Genomic DNA, 21,747 nt, shown 5'->3' on the forward strand with positions numbered 1-21,747 from the left:
TGACATTTTCTTTTGTTCTCATTTCTATAGTATATTCTCCTTCGAGAAGGTTATTTGAAGTTATCTGGTGCTGACATTTAGGGAAATGTGAAGCATGAATTGCAGTAGCTGTTCATAGGTAGTGAAGCAGTGCAGGACAGGGTGTCCCACTGCAGGCATTGGCCAGAATGTGCCTAATTGTTCAAACACTCCTACAGTGCAATCTCTGCAGTGCTTTTCTCTCTCCCACACACAAATTAACACACAAGCACCAGAATAAGGGTGCTATATTTTAGCACAGAGGTTTTTCTAATCTAGCACTCCATCATAAACCAGGGACATCTCTTCCATCTCACTCTAGTAAAATAGTTTTGTGACCAAAAGAATGCTTATGCATGCAAATCCTTCCTGTCACAGAGACAAAAATTCCCCCTAATTCCCTATGTGTAAATATCTCCCTGCAAAAAAAACCTACCAGATAACTCTGCCGCTAACAAAAAGGAACATATTTTACAGCACTAATATTCTTGAATTAGATTTGCATTTAGTGACACTATATATATTCACTTCTATCTATGCACACCTCATCACAAGATGCCAAAACACTCAAGAATTACAGAATTTGGCACTACAGAGCTCCCTCTTCTCACTGTGGATGCTCCACAAGTCCATCAACATACAGAGTCCTGCATAACCACAACTTCCAGACACACAAGCAAACTGAGCAAACCAATGTAAATCTTATGGCCTTGTTTCCCTATGTGCTGATTTTCCAAAGAATAATCAAAGTCAAAAAGAAAAAAAAGGCAGATCTCAGCCTTCATGCAAAAACAGCAACAATTCAGAGTTTCAAAGTTTTCGTTAAGATCACTGTGACCGTATTTATATCACTTAACCAGAATGTCTGCATTATCACAACACTTTCAAATGCAGAAAGAAACATCAGTGACTTCCACTCAGAGGAAGTGTTATCTCCTTGTAAACCTATGACAGCTGCTGAATTTCTATCAAGGAGCCATTAAGTATGATCAAATATTTTAATGTCTGCTAACAAGGGAATTGCCTGTCCTTGTATTGAGTTTTACAAAAGCAGTCAGCAAGGTGGAGAAGAATAAAGCAGGAAAATCTCCTGTGGAAAACTGTTGCAGTGAGCAGAACTGAGCCTGCTGCCCCGAGCAAGGCACATCCCAGCCCCATTCACGTGTTTGTGCCATTGCATCTTATAAAAGATAACAGATGCCTCACAGTCACATTCCTGAAGTGAAACTGTTTGCCAAAATACCCTGGAAATTTACAGCAAGGATTTGTAGATACTGGAACTAGTCTCCTGGTCCCACGTGTGTTTCCTTTCATCCCCTTGTGACAAACTAAGCAGAAGTCCAAGGACACAGACACATCACAGCACTCTGAACACCTCAGCACTTCTGCTTCAGCAGCCACCAGAGACTTTGGGCCAGCCTTGAGATTTATTTATAAGCTCTCAGTAGCCTTCACTGCTGTGGTTAAGGGTCAAGTTTTCCCACCCTTTCCTTATCTGCAAAATTGGCCAGGCTTATTTTGAGGAACTGCAGTGTTAACCCACCCTGTGTGCAACCAGAGATGTGATATAAACCTTCGGGGCCAGAGCCTCAAATTTTCTCCAAAAAAATCACGTGTATTTTTCATATCACAGTCATTTTGCACCTGTGCTATAAAACCAACATTTACTACAAGCACCAAATTTCTGGCACAAGGATATTTCTAGGAGCATCAGATATTCTACACAAAGGGTTCTACCAGCATATAGCACTATGCTGATGCACATGCCATTGTTACACACACAAAAAAAATGTTTTCAGGCTATATGTGAAAATACTGACTGTAAGCTCCTGCCATTTCATAAGAGAAGAGCAGGAGAAATCATGAGTAACGATTATATATTTTATATATTTTATACCTTATATATTTTAATGAAGCTGGTGGGCAAGATATGGGATATGGGATGTGGACATTGTGGCAAGCACATTTCTCTCCCTCTCAGGATTTTCATGGAGGTGCACAGAGAGAAATGAAAGAGAAAACAATTTCTATTTCTGTTCCTTGTTTTTCCTATGTGGGATGTGTTTGGAGAATTGTTTACCTGGAGTGAGTGCTTGGTTGGATTCTGGTGAGGATTGTTTGAGCCTGATGGCCAATCCAACCCACCTGGGGCTGGACTCTGAGAGAGGGTCACAAGTTGTGTGTGAGTTAATAGTCAGAGAAAGTAGTATGTAGTTTTAGTATCCTCTTTTTATATAGGATATTGATGTACTTTAGCATAGTTATAATAAAGAAATAATTCAGCCTTCTGAATTGAGTCAGACATCGTCATTTCTTCCCACTGGGTTCGCCTGCATTTACAATAGGACATCACATCCCATCTCTGAGCAGAGCCACCACACCCTTTGGATGGCAGGCTCCCAAGGCAGGGAACCCTTTCTCCCAGGCTTTTACCTCTCTGCCAACCTACAAATGTCCCTGTGCCCCACAAGTCCTCACCGGTCAGGGACTGGTCTGCTCCCAGCACGTTCCATTCTGTCGGCAGCTTCAGGTGACGAAATGCCAAGGCCACTTTCTCATCCAAAAAGTCCACGTCTGCAGCAGGTGGCCTCGAGCGGTCCAGGAACCGTGTGAAATTCAGCGCCTGCTGGTTGCCAGCGCAGGTGGCCAGAAACTGGGCAGCATCGTAGGCTTCGTCCTGGACAAACTGGAAACTCTCTTCTGCCACAACCAGAACGGGGTGACCTTCTCTAGAGGCACAAAGTGCCACCTTCACCGTCTCACAGCAGTCATGACCTGCAAAACAAAATTCAGAAATATGGTTAAAAAAAAAAAAAAAACAAAAAAAACTGAGCAATTCCTTTTGACATACACACTCTTTGCATTCAATCAAATAAGACCACGTTATTGAGGGTCACAACTCTAAAATAACGTTGTCTTTGGAATTTATATGTATCATCACAGATAAGTATTTCTTATACATTTTGAAAGGAAAAGGTGGATAGCTCTTCTCCGTCCCAGTATAAGCCAAGAACTATAAGCCACCCAGGCTATTATATACAGCAACAAGCAATCTCAAGAATTTTAAGTAATTCAAGTAAAAGATTTTGCTAACATACCTAAAGCCAGGTTATATGGACAAACTTTTCTTTTGCAGCTCCGCAGGACTCCAGCAAGTCATCAGAAGCTAGAATCTGGTTTCTAGTGCTGTAAAACTACATACTCCAAATGTTGTCACATCACTTGGCTTGCACTGAAACATTGAAATTTCATCTAAAACAAAGGTCTACATGGCTACGAGAGCACGACCTACCTGGGCATGCCCTGGGTGTGCTCACTGCTGCACCTGCCCCTTGCATTTGGGATCACACAACAAAACTAAAAACTAAGCTGCTTCTGCTAAATAAAAACATGGAAATGACCATTTTCCATATTTACAAAACAAGAGGGTTGGAAGTCTGGTAATTTAATTATTTATTTAGGGAAAGGAAACAGGAGAAAGGAGGCATGGCAGCAATTTCATTGACTCAGAAACTTGAGGAGGAAAAAAAACCAAACAGCAAACCAAACCAAACACCTTTTGGGAATTTTAAAAGGTAAAAATATACTGTGTGTCCAACACAACCAGAACTTGTAGTTGTCAGACATGCCCCTTCAATAATAAGGTTTGTGTTTCAAGTTCACTGTGTGGTACAGTTTCTTGTTCCAGCCTCAGACTGACATCATGGCTGTTTTTGCCAGAACAGCATGGACCCTGTACTAATTACTGGAAAAGCTTTTTTTTGCCCATGACCTCAGCATACTACCACATTCATGAAACCCTGATTAATTAAATACAAAATGACAATTTATTTTTAAAGGCTTGAAAATTCAATTTAAACCCCTATTTGTGGTCAGTGGGAAAGTTTCCTTCTTCTGCTGGGGCCTTTTGCTGTTGATTTCCCTGACAAAAGGGAAAATATGTCCCTAATCTTCATGGTCTTTCAGCCAACCTCACAAATCTGTTCTGAGGCTTTTGGCATCCGTACAGATTTTGTCTACTGAAAGAGGCAATCCTGAAGTTAATTGAAAGGTCAAAACTGCTATTAGGACACTGTGGGTAACACCAAAATTGTCAGAGATGAGGCTGTGGCTTCCTAAGGAGAGCAAATGCAGCTGGAAAGGTATCAAAGGCAAGTGGAGAAGGGGAGGAAAACACACACGGATGTTGCTGCAACTGCTCAGTACAACCAGGATGCTCTGAAGCTGAAAGGTGAGTAAACTTCTTTCCTTCCAGCACCAGATACCTCTTAGCAACAGGATGATAAGAAAGCTGAAGGAGTAGATTTACTAGTTCTGTTGTTTTGAAGAATAGGGGTAGGAAGAATTTCTACTGTTCTTGAAAATGGTGCATGTGCATTCTAATACATTACTGTATTAGGACTCAGCTGCCAGATGGAACCCATTCACAGATTCCAATCATCCTCACAGTAAAAGCCCCAAATGATCAAGGAAGAAGTGGGGAAAGATGATACAACTTTGAGGGAACTGGCTTTTAAGGTCATTTAGAACTGTACATGCCTCTTCCTACACCTTCTTGCTTTGCTGATCTTCCTAAGAACATCAAACACAGAGCAGGTAAGAGATTAATTTTGTTTCCAGCCTCCACAAAAGCAGTGATCTCTATGCACACTGTGAGAGGACTGTGCCAACCTACAGCAGCTGACTCAAATCCTACAAGCTGGGCTTTCCCTAACTCACAGCAATGTATGGTTGCTAGAATGCAGTTTAAAAAAAACCAAACACAGTAAAAGCTTTCTTAATAGCATGAAGACAGCTAAACCTTTTATTAAAATTTTAAAAAATATTTTCTGCCTATTCCCATAAGAATCCCATCTGCAGAATAACCTAGAATACGACTCCTCTGCCAGCAGACTTTCAGGATTGAAGCAGCAAGCCAAAATGGCCCACGAGCAGCTACAGAGAAATCATTTGGGACAGTCACTTCCTTGTCACAATGCCAAACAACTCTGCTGTTGTTTGGACAGCAAAAGCTCCTCCATCGAGACAACAACTACAGAAACCTCTGTCAGGATGTGTGGTCTCCTGAAAGCAGCACATCATAGATGTACACAAAGTTCTCCTGGATGGAGCCTGTGTTAAACGCCAGCTGCAAAGTGCAACGCAAGGGAAGGTGATAAAATGACCATGTCCTGACCTGTAGGATTCTACTGAAACTTCCCCAGATATTGAATGCAGCCTAGAAGAGAAAGTGATAGACATGACAATCCATTTTTATCTAACAGGATCAAACAAGCAACATGCTAAACCCTAGGGAATGCTCTTCAGAAGGGCAACAGCTTGCAACAGCTTTGATGTTGTGCTTACTCACATCTGAGAAGATGTCAGCCGTGGGGGCAAGAACATGGGACAGGTTCTGACTTTTGGCAAGCAGTTCAAATGAAAGGGGAGCCAGTATGTAACAAGAGCAGACAATACCAGAAAAATTGCTCAAGAGGTCTCTGCCCCCTGCTTTGAAATGGCTGCTGGAACAGTGTGAGCAAACACGTCCCCAGTACAGGAACCTTCTGAAGGAACCATCAGTGGGGCAACACTTCTCACCACACCAAAGATCCAATGGCCTGGACTAAAATCTGAGTTCTACAGCCCTTGTCCCAGAGCTCCCCAGAAGGGAACTGAGCTTTCTGGCACTCTCAGGAGGTAATGGTTATCACTGCAAAACCAAATCTGTTTTCAAGAGGTTAAGTAACTTGTTCACAATCACACAGAGCTCCAGGCAGTGCCAGAACAGCCACTATTGCTCCCGTGCCTCACCTTTCTTCTCCCTCTGGCAGACAGCAGGGCTTTCTTCTAACATGGGCTAAGCACCAAGTTATGCACTTATCAGCCATCAGGGTGGTTCCATCACCTCTGTCCATCCACTATGGACTGCTGTAGCCCCCTCCTACACCGCCTAGATGCGGAACAGAAAAATGTGACATTGAAAGGGGAAAAGGAAAAAACTCTGGGTGTTTCAGTGGGCTGGTTTTGGTGTTTTGGTGGAATATAGTTAATTTTTTTGCTGTACCTAGCGTGGGGTGCTTTGGATTTGTGCTGAAAACAATTTTGATCATCCAGGCATATTTTCCTTATTGCTGAGCATTGCTTACACAGACCCAAGGCCTTTTCTTCTTCTCACCCACCCCACCAGTGAGCAGGACTGGGGCACAAGGAGTTAGGAGGGGACACAAAAAGGACAGCTGACCCCAAGTGATCCAAAGGATATCCCAGACCATATGAAGTCATGGTCAGTGCACAGAGCTGGGGAAAGAGGGAGGAAATCTCCAATACATGTGATGAAGCCCTGCTGCCCTGAGGATGGCTGAACACCTGCATGCCCATGGAAAGTAGTGACCTAATTCCTTGTTTTGCTTTTTTTGCATGTGGCTTTTAGTTTACCTATTAACTTAGCTTTATCTCAACTCTCAGGTTTTCTCACTTTTGCTCTTCCAAATCTCTTCCCCATGGCATAAGAGGTAGATGTGTGGGGCTTAATTGCTGGCTGGGGTTAAACCACAACAGTCAGGAAGAGCAGTAAGCTTATTTACAAAGGTTTGCATTTCCGCAGGCTGAAAACACATGTAACTGAATAAATCACACAGATAAGATCACCTCAGAGAAGGGATGAGAAATCTCCATGCTTTACAATGCCATCAGGTTCCCAATACTGCCTAGCAACCCTTCTGATTGTCTTCAGTCTTCTCCAGAAATCAGGCCCTTTGGCCAAACAGCAATAGAAATTATGAACTACTCAATTATTGTCTTGCTTGTACCATCCAGCAGTATCCTTGTTCAAATTTTAACTCTCCTCACAAACTTAAGTGTTTCTCTCTAGCTGACATCTCAGACTGCCTGGCTATACTTCAATAATTTTTTTTCCCCACAGTATCAAATGTGGTCATTTGTATGCTGTCTTTGATAAAAGTCAACTAATCCATCCCTTAACTGCAGCAACATTGCATTTTATCCCATTTCTCCTTTTGCTCCTCAGTTACTTTAAATCTAGCTTGGAAACAGCTCTTGACCTGGAGCTGTTTTGAGAAATACCAACATATTGTAGGAAAAATACAGAAATTAAAAAACTATTTCAATCTATGCAGGGATGGGTACAATGACTAATTCTGCTGCTATGAAGTGAATTCTTCATCTACACATCAAACCACACTTTAAAAATTATGTTAAATGAGACAACAGCTCTTGAACTGAAGAATTCCTTACTGGGAATGAATGGAGACACTTAATGAAGCTTGCTCTGGGGAAAATACAAGAATGAAAAATGAAGACATGGTGCTTTGGTCTGTCTGTTCTTATCCCTGAAGAGAGATGAGATGTATCAGCATGATAGCACTGCTTCCTCTACATGGAGCTGATGCAGATCAATGAGCATGAGAACAGGGGGAGATTTCTCAGCTGCAAGTCATTAGCAGAGAAGTTAATGAACAGCTTAGACCTGTCCATCTAATTGCTACCTGTGCCTGTGACCTGGGGTGCAGTTAAAAGGGCAGCAGCTCAACTCTTCTGACTTCTTGTTTAACATGGAGACAAAACACCCCTAAACAGAGCTTTATTAAAAGATGATTTCATTTCCTACTCCTCCAAAAGTGGAAATCCTGTCCAAACCTCCCATTTTCATAAGTCACATTGGAGCTATCAAACAATGGGCCCCCAGCCTGGGCAGCTATTTAAAGCCCTGCTGGAAGCACATGTTTGGGTTTGCTGGGTAGCTGACTAAAGAATAATTGCACCCTCCAAGTCACCATGGTGGAGCTGGGTTGAAAGAGGTCTTACAGAGAGATTTAACAGCAGGAAAACCAGACAACAAATGTTGTGAACCTCATGAAGGATCTCAGATTTGCATCCAAGATGCATCCAAGAGATGTTGCCATCTGGTGGCTTGTGGAAAAGGAAGCCAAGGGATCTCCTGTGACCATCCAAAAAGTGCTTCTTTTCTGCTTCAGAAACCCTGAGGTCTGGTTCTGAAAATCAGAGCCCGTCTTTGAAGTACATTTGTGAAATGTACACAGTTACTGTATTCACTCTTGCAACACAGGAAGCCTTATGAAATACACAGGCACAGCACCAGCACTGGACAGGAGCCTCTGCTTTTCCTTTCAAACCTTGCACTGGAAAGGTGAAAGAGGGATTGAAGAGTGGGTAAAGATTTTTTTAAAAGCTTTTACACACTGCAGATGCCCTAAAAACCTAGAGAAGTGTAAGAACCCACACATTACATCTTAAATAATTTCAAAACAGATTCCATCACTTTTTCCTGTGACTGATGTCATCTAGTACTGGCATCACTTCCTTTTAATTACACTGCCTCAAGCAATTAAATACACCGAAGAGGATGAACTGCAAAAAGTCTTCTTGGCTATGCTGTTTTAGTCTATTTTAAGGGTTTTTTTGTTTCATAATTAAGAGTATTTTCAAATCCACAACTGGTATTGCCAAGTGGCCATTTGTTATGCAACTTGTTTACCCTTCTGGTCTACCAGTACAAAGATTGTAATTCATGAAATACAGCTTTTTCTATGAAGAGTTGTTTCTTAGGGGAAAACACATTCTGTGGCAGAAATGAATAAAGCATCACCAGATGTAAAGGATTTCACAGTAAAAGAAGTTTGAAATGAAGGTATTTCCAAGCTAAGTGAAATTAATTTTTGTCTATCCTTTTAACTAGCATAAAGAAAGTAAGGAGAAAAAAACCCAAAAAACAACTCTGACAGCTATGGAATTAAGAACAAAGACTGAAGCTGCTTCTCTGTCTTAGCTTAAGGATGGAGAGAAAGCTGGGACTGAGTCAAGGGGAATGTGTCAGCCCTGTGGAAACTGCTGGCAGGCAGCTACCACCAGACAGACAGTCACTCAGACCCTTTTTCTACTTCCAGTTTTGACTCTCCTCCCCTTTGAAACCCACACAAAAATCCTTCACCTTCTGAGTTCAAGCGATTTTGGTATTACAGAGCTCGGAGTGATACAACACATTGCAAAAGTACTCACCAAGGCAATTGTATCTCACTAAATTTACTTCTCACTAAATTTTGCTGACCCGGCTCACAGACAGGGTGTTTCTTACCCTTATTTGATCAAGAGCTGCTGCAGCAGCTCTGGATTTCTGGACTGTCTCTCCCTGTTTGAAATTTCATTTCAAATTTCCCCCATGTCTGCCACACTTTCCAGACCACAAGTCGTTAAATGCAAAGCAAAATACATGTCCAACCATATAGCTGCTATGGTGATGGCATGCAAACTTTTGCAATAAATGCACTACACGAATAGTGGAGCTCCCAGCACACCAGCTCCTGCAAGAAAATTCCCCCAGATCTCCCCAAGAGCTTCCTGATGCTCAGAGGCCTCCGCTGGCCACGGCAGGCTGTGGTTGGGACTTTTGACTTGCGTGGACAGTGATGAGGTCATTCCTTCTTCTGCTGGTTTGCTTGCCAGATCATGATTTGAGGATTTTTATTACTGGGTTGGATTTTTTCCCAGTGGTAAAAAAGCTGCTCTAGCAGAGAGACGGGAGATGAGGCTGCTGTCTTGCAATGAATGTTTCACTTCCCTGCTTTACACAGATTTCCTTCACTACCACATGCAATCTGCTTGGCCTCAGTTAGCCTCCCTACCCTGCAGAGATGGTGGAAATGAAAAAATGCATTGAGATTACAGCAGTCTCAGCTGCTGTAAGAATAAGGACTTGCTGAAAAGCTCAGTTAATGACCAACACCAGGAGGACAAGCATCTGTGACCCATCCCCAACTGTACAAATTCAGCAGCCAACAACAGTTAACCACAGCAGCAGAGATGCTATCATTTCTCTACTTCCTTCCCTGCTCAGACTTTTGATGATTTCTTAACACCCAAACTCCAGTGACCAAGCTTTTGCACTGAGATCCCCACTGGAGCAGAGCCAGTGCCATTACACCTCCACCTCTCACCTTAATGCTGTGTCTGATACAACAGTGCTTGAAATTGTGCTGTAGAACTACACAGAGCCTCTGGTACTGAGGAAAACTGCTTCCATTAGGGAGAATTTCAGCCAGGTTAATTAGAAATAGAAGAACTGTAACATTGACAGTAAAGCCAACAGTTAAATAAGGTTTTGGTAGCTTTTCACTGAGACAAACGAAAGCTTGCATGGATGATGTAACCTGGTGAGCTCTCAAGCTGGCAAAATAACTACTGAAAGCACACAAAAACTCGTCTCCTGCCTAATTCTTGAATCACAGTAGCTAATTTTGACCCTTCAAGTTATGACTGGGCAGGTCAAATGAGAATCTGTTTCTTACAAGGGGAAATTACCTTCCTTATATTAACACAACCAACAGCAGGGCAGGATAGATAATCCATCCCATTCTTCAGAGCATGAGTATAAATACAGGTAAGTATTCTGTAGCTTGAAGAAGTGATGAATCTGTATTTATTCACATCTCTGGTAAAATAAAGCTGCTCCCATAAATTTACAATCAGAAGTTCTTTCCTCTACTATGTACAAAAATAAAAGCTCATATTTGAACAGTAGTATCAACTACATATATATTCAGTGTTTAAGGCTGATGATAAAAAGAGCACAGGAAATAAGCAGATTGCTCTAGTAATTATATATGATGCAGCAGTCATTTAATTCTGCAGTGATAATCTTTTATTTAGGTAAAGTCTTTCAGGATATAGAGAATTTTCACACACAATGAAAATTTATGGGATATTTTGACAGCTTATATTTCCATTCCATTTTCTCTAATTTTTCACCTAAAACAACTTTATGTTGCTAAGATTTCTTTTTAAATGTGATTTTATTTGAAAGCATTGCTGAAACATTCTGATTAATTTTGGCAGCAAATGCAATGAAGTAATTTGTCTGTCTGTTACACTTCTGTACATTAAGAAACACACTGAAAAAATTAAAAAAAAAAATACAAATCTTGTTTTTACTTCAGCTTGTTTTTACTTCAGCTTGAACAGAATTACAGTCACCACTTTCATCCCAGCCGTTGATGGATTTCTTCTAAAGTCTCCTGGGGACTACATGAAATTTTAAGAACTTGGGGGAAGAATGAAATGTTAAGGATTTGGGGCAAGAATGAGGGAAGAGCCTGCGAGTGCAGAAGGGATGCAGAGGAGGTTCCAGGAAGGCAGAGAGGCTCCTGAGTGAATCAGCCCTTCCTTAGTGCACCCGAGCTGTCACCTGAGCTGCTGTGCTCGCAGGGATGTGCAACACTCCTTGCATCACAGCAACAAATGAAAGATGCTCGGAGCTGCAAGAAAAGGGTGAGATTTTGGCTAAAAGCTGTTTGCAGGAGTTTCCTTGCAGAGCATTTGCTAAGTGCCCCGGGCTGGGTGTTTGAACAAGGGCTGGTCTCACACACACTGTGTGTTGTTCATGGCTAATCCCTCCCAGGTCAAATAACGCTCTGAGTCACCACAGCCATCGCCAAGGCAACTGTGGAACATACAGAGTAAACACAAGATTACAGATTCACTGTGCGTCCAGGAAGGAGGAGGAGGAAGAGCTGCACTGAACTAAGTCATATTTACACTGAAATCAGTGTAATCACTGCTGAAACAACACTGGACAAATGCACAGGTGTCAGCAAAGGCTATGAAAAAATTAGGCTTTTCCCATTTCTTGATTTGCCTTTCCTCAACAACCTCTTCATCACTCAAGTATTTGTTTTCTTAGGCAGTCTCACCAAAATGAGGTCTGAGCGTGAGATGAGGTCTGAGATGAGGGTGGTTAGCCATGTGGCTACTTTACATCTGAGATGTCACCTCTTCCTTGCACCACAGCCCTGCACAGTGCAGGAATGAGACTGCCTTTCTGAAAGGTCCCTTAAAACTTTGTCTGAAACAAGCTGAATTTTGGGACAGCACCCATCCTAGTCCAGCTTCACACACCACAAGATCATGACTATGCTGGGTTAAAAAAAAAAAAAAATCCATTATTGCTAAAGGAACAATTGAGAGAAATTCCCTCTTTTCCTTTTGAATCATGAACGGTGTCAGATTTCCCACTAACAGCACCAGAAGGAGCTGCAGGGAGCCCTCCCCAGTGACTCAGTTACATCTGGGGCTGGCAGGACAGGCAGTGCCCAGAGCATCCCTCTGGTCCCACCTGGCAGCCACCGCCCTGGGCACGTCCAGCACTGCTGCAAGGGCAGCAGCGATGGGAAAGTGTCCTAAGTGTCCTTCCTGCCTGGAAACCCCATCCAGCAGCCTGGCTCCCACATGGGCTGAAGGGAACACTGAAGCTTTTCAGTTCCTTTCTTGGCTCAGCAGCCACGGCCCCGAGGGAGAGGTGAAGTCATTTTGAGCAGGGTTGGCAGAGCCCCACGCCCACCACACAAAAGCAGGGAAGGAGTCACCCCCTCTTGCTCTTCTGGGAGAAAATAAGCACTAATCTAATTGATTGCACGGGGCTCCAGTCATCAGTAGCCATAAAAAGGCTTCTCTTCCCAAGCCAACTGAACAACATCAACGGCACAAAAAGAGGAGGAAATGAAAAAAATGGAGCAGCCAACTTTTAAGCCACTCATTCCCAAGAGAAAACAACTCCAAATTTTACTCCACGTGCATCTCTCACAAAACAATACTTAGGAGGTAGATGAAAAGACAAACCCAAGAAAAACACTTGATGGCCTGAGTTACACTGTGTGTAGTGAAAATGTCAGGCGTTTTTCTCACACTGGTAGCAATGTGCTGCATAGCAACAAGTCAGAATGAAAGGTTAATGGTGAGGACTGCAGCCTGGAACACGCTCATTCCCACGGTCCTGAAGTCACCAAAGGGAAATGCTGATTGGTTTTGTTTTGTTGGTGGCACAAAGGATAAAAGGATAAAAAAGATGAGGTGGGTTTTCATGTGGAAACCCACCTCATCTGAACCAGCCATGAAGAGATGGCACTGAGCAGCACATCACCTGTACTGCAGGAGCCCCAGAAATGCTCTGTGAGCTCTGAGCTGAACAGGATTTAGGGGAAAGGCTTGTATTTTACCAGGAAGAGAGCACTGAACCTCATCAAGTCAAGCAGATGATGAGCATAGCTAAGACTTACTGGGCTGTCCACCATTTGGGCAATAGCATTTTTAATTTTACAAATGGATATTCCACCATCTTTGCTGCATTTAAAAGCCTTTTACTATGTGCATGTGTAACTGTGAGTTTTCTACAATGGTATCTCTTAGTTACATATTAAATAACTGCAATCTCAAAGTCATATAATTCTAGTGAAATCAAGTAAGAGGTTTGTAAAAGGCAAAAGCAGTCATCCAAACCACATGTTCTATTCCTTGTGAATGTGTAAATGAGGAAAAGTCAACCAAGCAAATAGCATTACATTCCAGTCCACTTCTAGTAACCAAATCTCACAGACTGATACACTGATATGCAAAGGAAAGCAACTGTTTACCAGGAGAAATTGTCTCCAGACTCCCAGGATTAATCTTTCTCGTGCTTGTGCAGTGTTGGACAGTTGATCCAGTGAAGACCAAATAAAAAACTACATCATCTTCAACTTTATCTTCCTCAGTCAGCTGCACTGTAATAACAGAGTCACCCTAGGAAAAAGGACAAGAAACAAGATCAGGTTTACATGACAAGAACTGCATCATCTGAAATAAAATTACTCTTCCTACAAGGTTCACACTCTCCATTCATACACTCCTATCATAGGACTCAGTGCCCATCCTAATTTGCAGATATGCAAGTCAAAGCCTGCCAACATCTAGGAAAGAAGTTGAATGCAGCTCTAGGAAGAGACATGCAGGAATCTCCAGGGTATTTTCAAAATAACAACTTAATATGATGAATCACACCAAGTCTGACAAAGATGTGCATGCTACACACAGGGGTTTTTGTACACACATATACAGACACATATAACAGAATATATCCATATATAATACAAATATTATATGTTAAATATATTATATGTCAAATATATGTCAAATAGAATATATCAATATATAATACATATCAGAATATAGACATATATAACAGAAATGAGATAGTGGCCAAAACTGCCTCTGCTCTCAGAAATTTGAAAAAATGCCCTAATTCTTGCTTGAGCACTCACATTTCCCCTGTCCAAGCTAGCACTAAAACCAGAGATCCAACTTGCTTACTGAACATATCTCTCATCTATAATCCACAAATATACAAAGATACCAAGGTTTCATGTCAAATGAGATTTTTTCCACCTTCCATATAAAGAAACAGTAATGGTGGTGGCACAGACAGTGGTAGATGTAGCTCTTCTCACTCATCAGATAAGCTCATGCCTTGGTGAAAAGATATGTGTGTTAGTAAATAGAGCTGTTCTTCAAGCCTTGAGAAAAAAATCATTCATGATGGGTTGGTTAAACTCTACTGATTAGTATTATGGAGCGTTTACTTCAGTATCACAACATACTTTATCATTTAACTTATCTTTATTCTCAGGAAAAATTATATTTATAAAGGGTGCTCATGGTTAGCACAGTTAACCCAGCAAAGGGTACAGTAAATACACCTGAAATTCCTACATCTGCATGGGAAAGAACAGGGCAATATGAACCAATTTCAGTATTCCATGGGGAAAGAAAAGCAAGGAAAGAGGATGGCTTACAGTTACTGCAGAACTAAGTGAGGAATTTCATTTGATGAAAAAATCGTAAGACTCATTTAGGTAGGAAAAGACCTCCAAGAGCATCACGGTAACCCAGCACTGCCAAGCCATCACTAACCATGTCCCCAAGTGCCACATCTACACATCTTTTAAATGCCTCTGGGGTCTCCCCATACTTTGCTTATTAGCCTGAAAACATTATATAAACTACAAGACACTGAGAACAACAGTCTGTGATGTGACCTCCTGTCCCTTTTCTATGGAGATCAGAACCAGGTGGATGCCCCAGTTTTACACAGCAGCTGTGGCTGCCTGCTCCCTGCCACCACCCCACTGAGCATACGATAACAGCTGCAAATCTGGAAAAGATTTTATGATTATTATTATTGTTATTCCAGATTATGTAATTCTGAATTGCATATTCAAGAGACTGCATGTCATTTCCTTTAAAACCTCCCCCTTAAGATCACTGAGTTCATGCCTTCTCTTTGTCAAATACAACTGTTGTAGAAAACTCCCAGACTTCAGGCCCTCCTGTACATCAATCCTGTGTTAGCATCACTTCCCACACTCTGCCTCACGTCTCCCTCTTCTCTCCATCAGCTCCTTTTAAGTTTCCTCCTCCAAATTTATGTCCAGTTCTCCCCTGATCAAGCCTATCTGGCACCTCTTGCCAGGGGCAGGACTGCACCTTGTTTTTATACAAACAAGGTTTTCGACCAGCCACTGGTCTTAAAATATGTGGGTTAGTTCTGTGACACAGGAAAGAAAACCATAAATTCAAAAAGAACTCCATAATCTAATGGAGCAGCGAGTGTAGTTTGTATTTTCAGAGGTTGTAGAGTTACAAATGTAAATTTTAGAAAGGTCTCACGCGATAATATCAGACCAGACTTCCAGCTGGGGAGGAAGGAGCCATGTAGCAAAACTCTATCTTGTATAGAGTCAGTGTTAAAATAAAAACAGGTGCAAAAAGAAATAAATCAAGGCTTAAATTCAAGCATGACCAGTTCACATGCCGAGTTGAAAACTAAATATTCAATTTCAAGCAAATGGATCCAGATTTGAGCTGATGTTCAAAAAAACAAAAGCTTGAGTTTTAACCTACAAACCCTTTGTGCTTTGTTTTTTTATATCTGTCTTTGTTCAAACCACTTCTCCCTCAAGGCATGAACATACAAAGTACTTAAACAGATTTAAAATGCAGGTGACACTTCAGAACACGTACCAACAGCACGGAGTGTTTAACATGGTATCTGTCAAAAGAGATTTTTCTTTTATTTAACTCAGAAATCAAATACAGCTAGTCTAATTTTTGTGAAATCAAAGCAAACTGACACAGTTTTTGTGAGAAGGCACCTGTCTGTCCATGCAAACTACTCAGATTCCTAGGAAAAGCAATTTAATTTGCATCAATATTACAAATGGCAATTTGCATATTTAGTTATTTACAGAAAATCTAGTAAATACATGCAAGAAACCTCAACACCAGAGGTTCCACATAATCTGAAATCTAAGGTAGAAGTTAAACATAGCTGAACTTACTTAGATACCTGACCAAATTTTGAAGGTGAAGGGTGGTCAGACAAGTGGCCTCCAGCAGATCCTTCCAACCCACTTGTTCCACTCCTCAGATTTTAATTCAGTTATTGTTTAAGTCTAGGGAGATTACAAATTATCATCAACTGGTATCAATTTAAAAGGTTCTTCAGCTGTGTCTAAGCAGCACTTCATGGTGGGAGGGTCTCCACCAACCTGCTCCCACCTCTTCTGGAGGATCCTTCAGCCAAGACTGTGGGACACTAAACATCTCAATTTTTGGTTTTTTTACTTTAATTTTTAAGTTGTCTCCAAATACCTTTGGTAAGACTGATAATGTGCTACTTAACTGCTGTGTGCTTCAGTTTCCCTGCAGGTATCACCTGAGCTAACTCAGTCACTATGCCTGGTACAGGTCACTGTGCTGATGTGATCCAAGAAACAAAAAACCCTCCTTTTTCAACCTCTCTACCTCCCAGTTACTGACAATTTCATTGTTCACTGCCAATTTTGATTTGATTTTTAAGTTATTCAAACAATGTATTTATTTGGAAAGGAAATAATGCACAGAACAAACCCCTCCCTTTCCAAGATTTCTAGAGTTAAAGAAAATCAGTTACAAATGCAGCCAAATTCCTCCAACCCACATAGAAGACTTTCCAACAGCCCTATTGCATTCAGCCTCCAAAAACATTTTAATTGAAGTATGTTTACCTTTATCCATTTAATATTGTCCAAAAAATGTCATCTGTTCAGGATCACTGCCACACAAGGTGGTTATTATAACCCTTCTTTCATCCCAAATGGCTAGAAATGGGAGGCCAGCCTGCCAATATCCCTTTGGTGAAAGTACAGACAGATCAAAGCCATTCTCTGGAATGCTCCAACAAATAAGAATAATTTAATTTCAAAACTAGTTTGGATCGACTAATATTTACTTGGCTTAAAGCCCATTGGAAATGAAAACATTCCATCTTGGTTCATTCATGAAAGAGGCCACCCTGTCCCTTGTTTGGATCTCGAAAATCCCTGGTCTCAGACGTAACGGGATGTAAAGAAGGTGGACAGGGCTATTTCCTCTACACATGTTCCCTTTTCCAAACCACAGGGAGAAAGAAGGTCTGCCTCACCATGGGACAGGTGCACTGGAAAAGCCAAGCCTGACCTCGAGCTTTAAACTAGAAAACAACATAGAAATGGATTTTAGTGTGGCCCATCTCTGAAGTGTAAGTGTAGTTAGGGCAGCAGAAATACAATTATCTCCAAAAAGGCCCAAATGCTGTCATTAGAACAAACCCCAGACCTATCTAGGTAAGGCACCTGTTTGTCAGCATGATTTGCTGGCATTAGCACAACTCCACCTTTTTAGGTAGTAGTTTTTCCAGCAGTTGTGGCTGGTGTGTAGGCAAAGCACAAACAACTCCAAGTTAGCCTGCTGAAATGGACTATTTACCTTCAAAAGCTTTTTTTTTTTTTAATAGATGACCTCAGCAATATTTGGAAGTGGAAACAAAGTGAACAAAATCTTTACGCTCAAAAGAATTAAGATCATATATGTAATCACCTCAAAAATACTATCCATCTTCCAAAAAGAAATAATTGTTGTAAGCATATAAAGACATCTTTATTTTCCACTTCAGGCTCTGGAAATCTGTTTGGTTTGGGGGAATTGATCATCATTTGGGACCATGAAAACAGCCCTGGCAAATGCAAAACTCCAGGCTTCAAGATGAAAACCATGAGTTTAGTTGGCAGTAGGGAAGGTTCCCCAAGGGATATCAGCTCTACCAGAAACAGGCATGCTTGTCAACAATGGACTGAAAAAGGGGAAAAAGTATTCTTAACATGTTAGCTAACAAATATTAACATTTCTGAGAACAAAAACAAACAAAAAAACTCCCCAAACTAACCAAAACCCCTCCCCCCCAAAAAACCCCAACATAACACACCAAAAAAGCCCCACAAAAACCCATATTAAAAAAAAAACCAAAACAACCAAACAAACCAAAACCAAAAACAACAAAAAAATCCCAGAAAACCAAAAAGGCAAGTTGTATTTTTGTAGCTGCAGCATTTAATTTCTAAGCTGGTTTTCCCCCCCATGGTTCATACTGGGAATTTTAAAGAACATTACTTAAGCTACTAACCACCCACTGATCTCCACACACAAAATCTAAAAATACTTATGAAAATTAAGTGTGCATTAGATGGCACTACTGCAGCACTCAATTGTTACTTTAACAACCAGTAATCATTAATTTATTCTACCCAGAAAAGCAAAATACAAAAATTGCTGCTGACCACTGACAGCAAACTGTGGCTGTGTTCTCATGCTGCACAAGCCTACTGAATGGGAAGTCCATGGGTTAGATGGGTTGGAGATTTATGTGCAGGGAAGAAAGCTTCCTTCCCTAGGTATTTCCTTCTAAGAGTTGTAGATTTTGGGGTTATGATGCGTTATTGAAGAGGCTGGATTAGATTAGTAAATGTAACCTGCCATTGTAACAAGTTTTGGTTTGTTTCCCCTACTCACAACATGAATCAGGCCCTTGGTGAGTCACTGCTTTATTGCAGATTTGATTCTTCTCCTTTGGGAAGCCCTAAACTGCTCCCAGAAGAGCTTCACCATACCCAGTACAGCACAAAAATCCCATCTGTGTTTTTTTCCTTCTCTTCCTGCAGTTCAGGCTCATTGGTACCTTTATTTATTAATTTTTAGATGGTGATGAACTCACTGTTACCCCAGCTACTGTTTGACACAGAGTACCTAGGCAGGAATTCCAGCAGGAGGCAAGTCCTTTCACATCCCTGTGCTTTGAGTTTCTCCGTCAATGAAATGGGAATTGTGGTCTAAACACTGAGTACTTTTCATACAGATGGCTTTTTAAGGAACAGCTGGCTTTTCAATCACATGACGTTTTCTTTGGAAAATGTGCAGCACTGACAATAATTAAACTAGACAAAATCAAAGGGAAAGTTGAGACAATTCCACCTCAAAGTGAGAACTGCAGAGGAGTCTGCAAGCAGCTGGAACATGGAAAAGACACCTTTACAAAATGTAGCAGAAATCATCAAATAAGGAAAAAAGTGCAATATAATTGTTCAGATGCTCAATGATCCATTACCATCTAGCTCTGTCAGTACACAACAAGATCAACAGCTAAACTTTTGCTCCCAAACAGCTCCCATAGCTCAGCTGAGTACCCTGGAAGATCCCTCCCATCTAAGGTTACTTTGGGTTGGTGCAAACTTGTGCTTAAACCCTCGGAGAATGACATCTGGAAAGGACACATGGACATCCCCATGCAGAACAAAACCATGTGCAGCCACCCAGGCTCCTGACTGCAAAAGGAAATGGTGGTTTGGGCAACTATTTTTAGAGCAAACATGACAGTGCTCTCATCTCCTGGAATAACCCTTTGATTAAGAAAGGCTTAGATCCCAGTTTTTCCAGGTCTGAGTAAGTGTTCCAGCCAGTCAGCTGTGACACAGCACTATCGCTGCTGGATCCAAAAACCACAGGATGCTCTTCTTGCATGGCAAGAAAATAACCTACATCCACCAAACTCTTCCAGGCTGCTATTCCCCGGTTAACAGATGAACAGCTCACACTTGAGGGGCAGGATCTGGGGATGGGTTCTACCTCCAAAACACCCAGCTGAGTCCCTTTCCCTCTCTGCCAGTGGATCTCAAATGCCTCAGCCTGGAACATCCATCACCTTTTCCAGATGTAGCCATTTAGCCTGCAAGCTCCCAGCACACGGACAGAAAAAGAAGGGACCATGGGAAGAGGTCTGAGGTATCTGTTACAGCAAGGTAACAGCAATTATTACAGACATCCTCAATTTCACCACTATAGATTGACTCAGAGGAGCACTTAGGAGGAAAAAAAAAAAAATCACTTCAAACACGGTTCATTCTGCAGAACTCCAGGCCCCAGGAACAAAGGTAGGGCTGTGAAATCTGTCTGAACATGAGCAGCTCTAGAAATCCCCCCTCACCTGGAGATATCCCCCATGATAAAGGCAGTGACCTGGGTCAGGAGCAGGGAGAAAGATGGATGTCCTTGGGGTGGAGTGTTGCAACCTCCTGCAGATAAAACCTTCAGGGAAAGACTCCAGAAATAAACAGAATGGCAAGCTGCCAAGTTTTGGGGCAGTCATAGTCAATGACTTCAAACTCCTTGATCTTAAAGCATGAAGCAGAGAAGTTTTCCTAACAAAAAAACACAAACATCCACAAAAAAGAAGACAACAAGAATAACTCCAATGTTTTAAATAAAATAAATATTTTTTTAAAAAAATGGACCTCCAGACCTAACCTTATTTCCTTTTAAAATTAACAGCAGTGCTATTATTTTACCAGTGAAAGATTTCAGGTTAACAGCACAGATACTGGAGCACCTCTATGATTAGAAAGCCAGATTTTGCAAAGCACTCTCTCATTCTTTAGAAAATACAATCACAGACCATTCTGTCTTGCCCGCAGGCCACCAAAAGAGCAGAATGATGGCAGACATTTTTCTGCCAGCCCACAGAACAAATCAAGGTGATACCTTCTATATTTCATTAACACTGCACTGAGCCAAGTGATCTCTTCCAAAACTAGCCACAAAGCCATGACTTGAAACACTGACATAGAGACAAAATAACTTTCTACTCTCCACCACTTTCATTCCTCAAAGGTGAAAAAGAATTTGGTCCAAAAATAAGATTAGCTTAGCACATTGATGGATGAAATGTTGACACAAGTGCAGAGTCAAAAGACCATTTATTCAAGACTCTTAGGGCAAAAAAGAATTTGTGGGAAAACAAGGACATTTATGATAAACAGCCCTGAGCTGTTGCCTCCAGGTCCAATCTGGCTCTCATGGATCCACCCCGAGTGCAACCTGTGCTAAAAACCATGGCATGGACACCCTCAATTTGCCTGTCTGCAGAGCCAGCATTGTTAGGGCTGATTTATTTACACCATCTCACAACCTCAACCACGGCCCAAGCCAGTCCAGGTGTCTAATCCTGCAGCAGGATTTGCTTGCAAACAAAGAGATAAAAGGTCTGAGGAGAGCAAGGGGTGGATTTTCTACTCTGAACCAGTGTGAGCAGCACAAACTCCCGTGGAAATGGGTATGCTCCAAGAAATCCATTTTTAGTGGCCCACATCCTTTGACAGAGCATGTCTCTGTCAGCCTCCAAATCAATCAGCTCCAAGATGAGTCTTTATTGAGTGGCAAGATGCTATTATAACCATTACACACGTATTAATCCATGCAGCTCAAAGGAGATCTCTACAGAGTGCCAGCAGAAATCCATCAAAGTAACAGGATCTCGTTAGTGCTGAAAGAGACACATGATTTATCTTCATGCAGAGATCTTCCTGACATGCCACTCTGCTAGCAAGAACCAGGCAGGTTTATTAGATTGGGCCGTTAATAGCTGATTTAGCTGTACCACTGCCTTGGCACAGGGCTCCACGTGCTCTGCAGCACTCGCTCAGAGCACGCAGGGTGCATCAGCTCAGTGCCAGCCTGTGCTGCACACAGACAGCCCTCACAAAACCAAAACCAGCCAAG

General features: G+C 41.7%; 1 protein-coding gene across 12 annotated transcripts in view; it reads right to left on the reverse strand.

Annotated features, from left to right (window-relative positions):
* AKAP13 (A-kinase anchoring protein 13) overlaps nt 1-21,747 on the reverse strand; it is a 202,008-nt gene that overhangs the window by 113,150 nt on the left and 67,111 nt on the right. For all 12 annotated transcript variants that reach the window (XM_085588360.1, XM_085588368.1, XM_085588364.1 and 9 more), the window contains 2 exons: nt 13,440-13,587; nt 2,497-2,793 (listed from right to left, as the gene is read on the reverse strand). In XM_085588360.1, the coding sequence (XP_085444486.1) occupies nt 2,497-2,793; nt 13,440-13,587 (445 nt within the window). The remainder of the gene's footprint in view (nt 1-2,496; nt 2,794-13,439; nt 13,588-21,747) is intronic.

Source organism: Lonchura striata, chromosome 10, assembly GCF_050655825.1.
Source record: "Lonchura striata isolate lonStrDom1 chromosome 10, ASM5065582v1, whole genome shotgun sequence".
Classification (NCBI taxonomy): domain Eukaryota; kingdom Metazoa; phylum Chordata; class Aves; order Passeriformes; family Estrildidae; genus Lonchura; species Lonchura striata.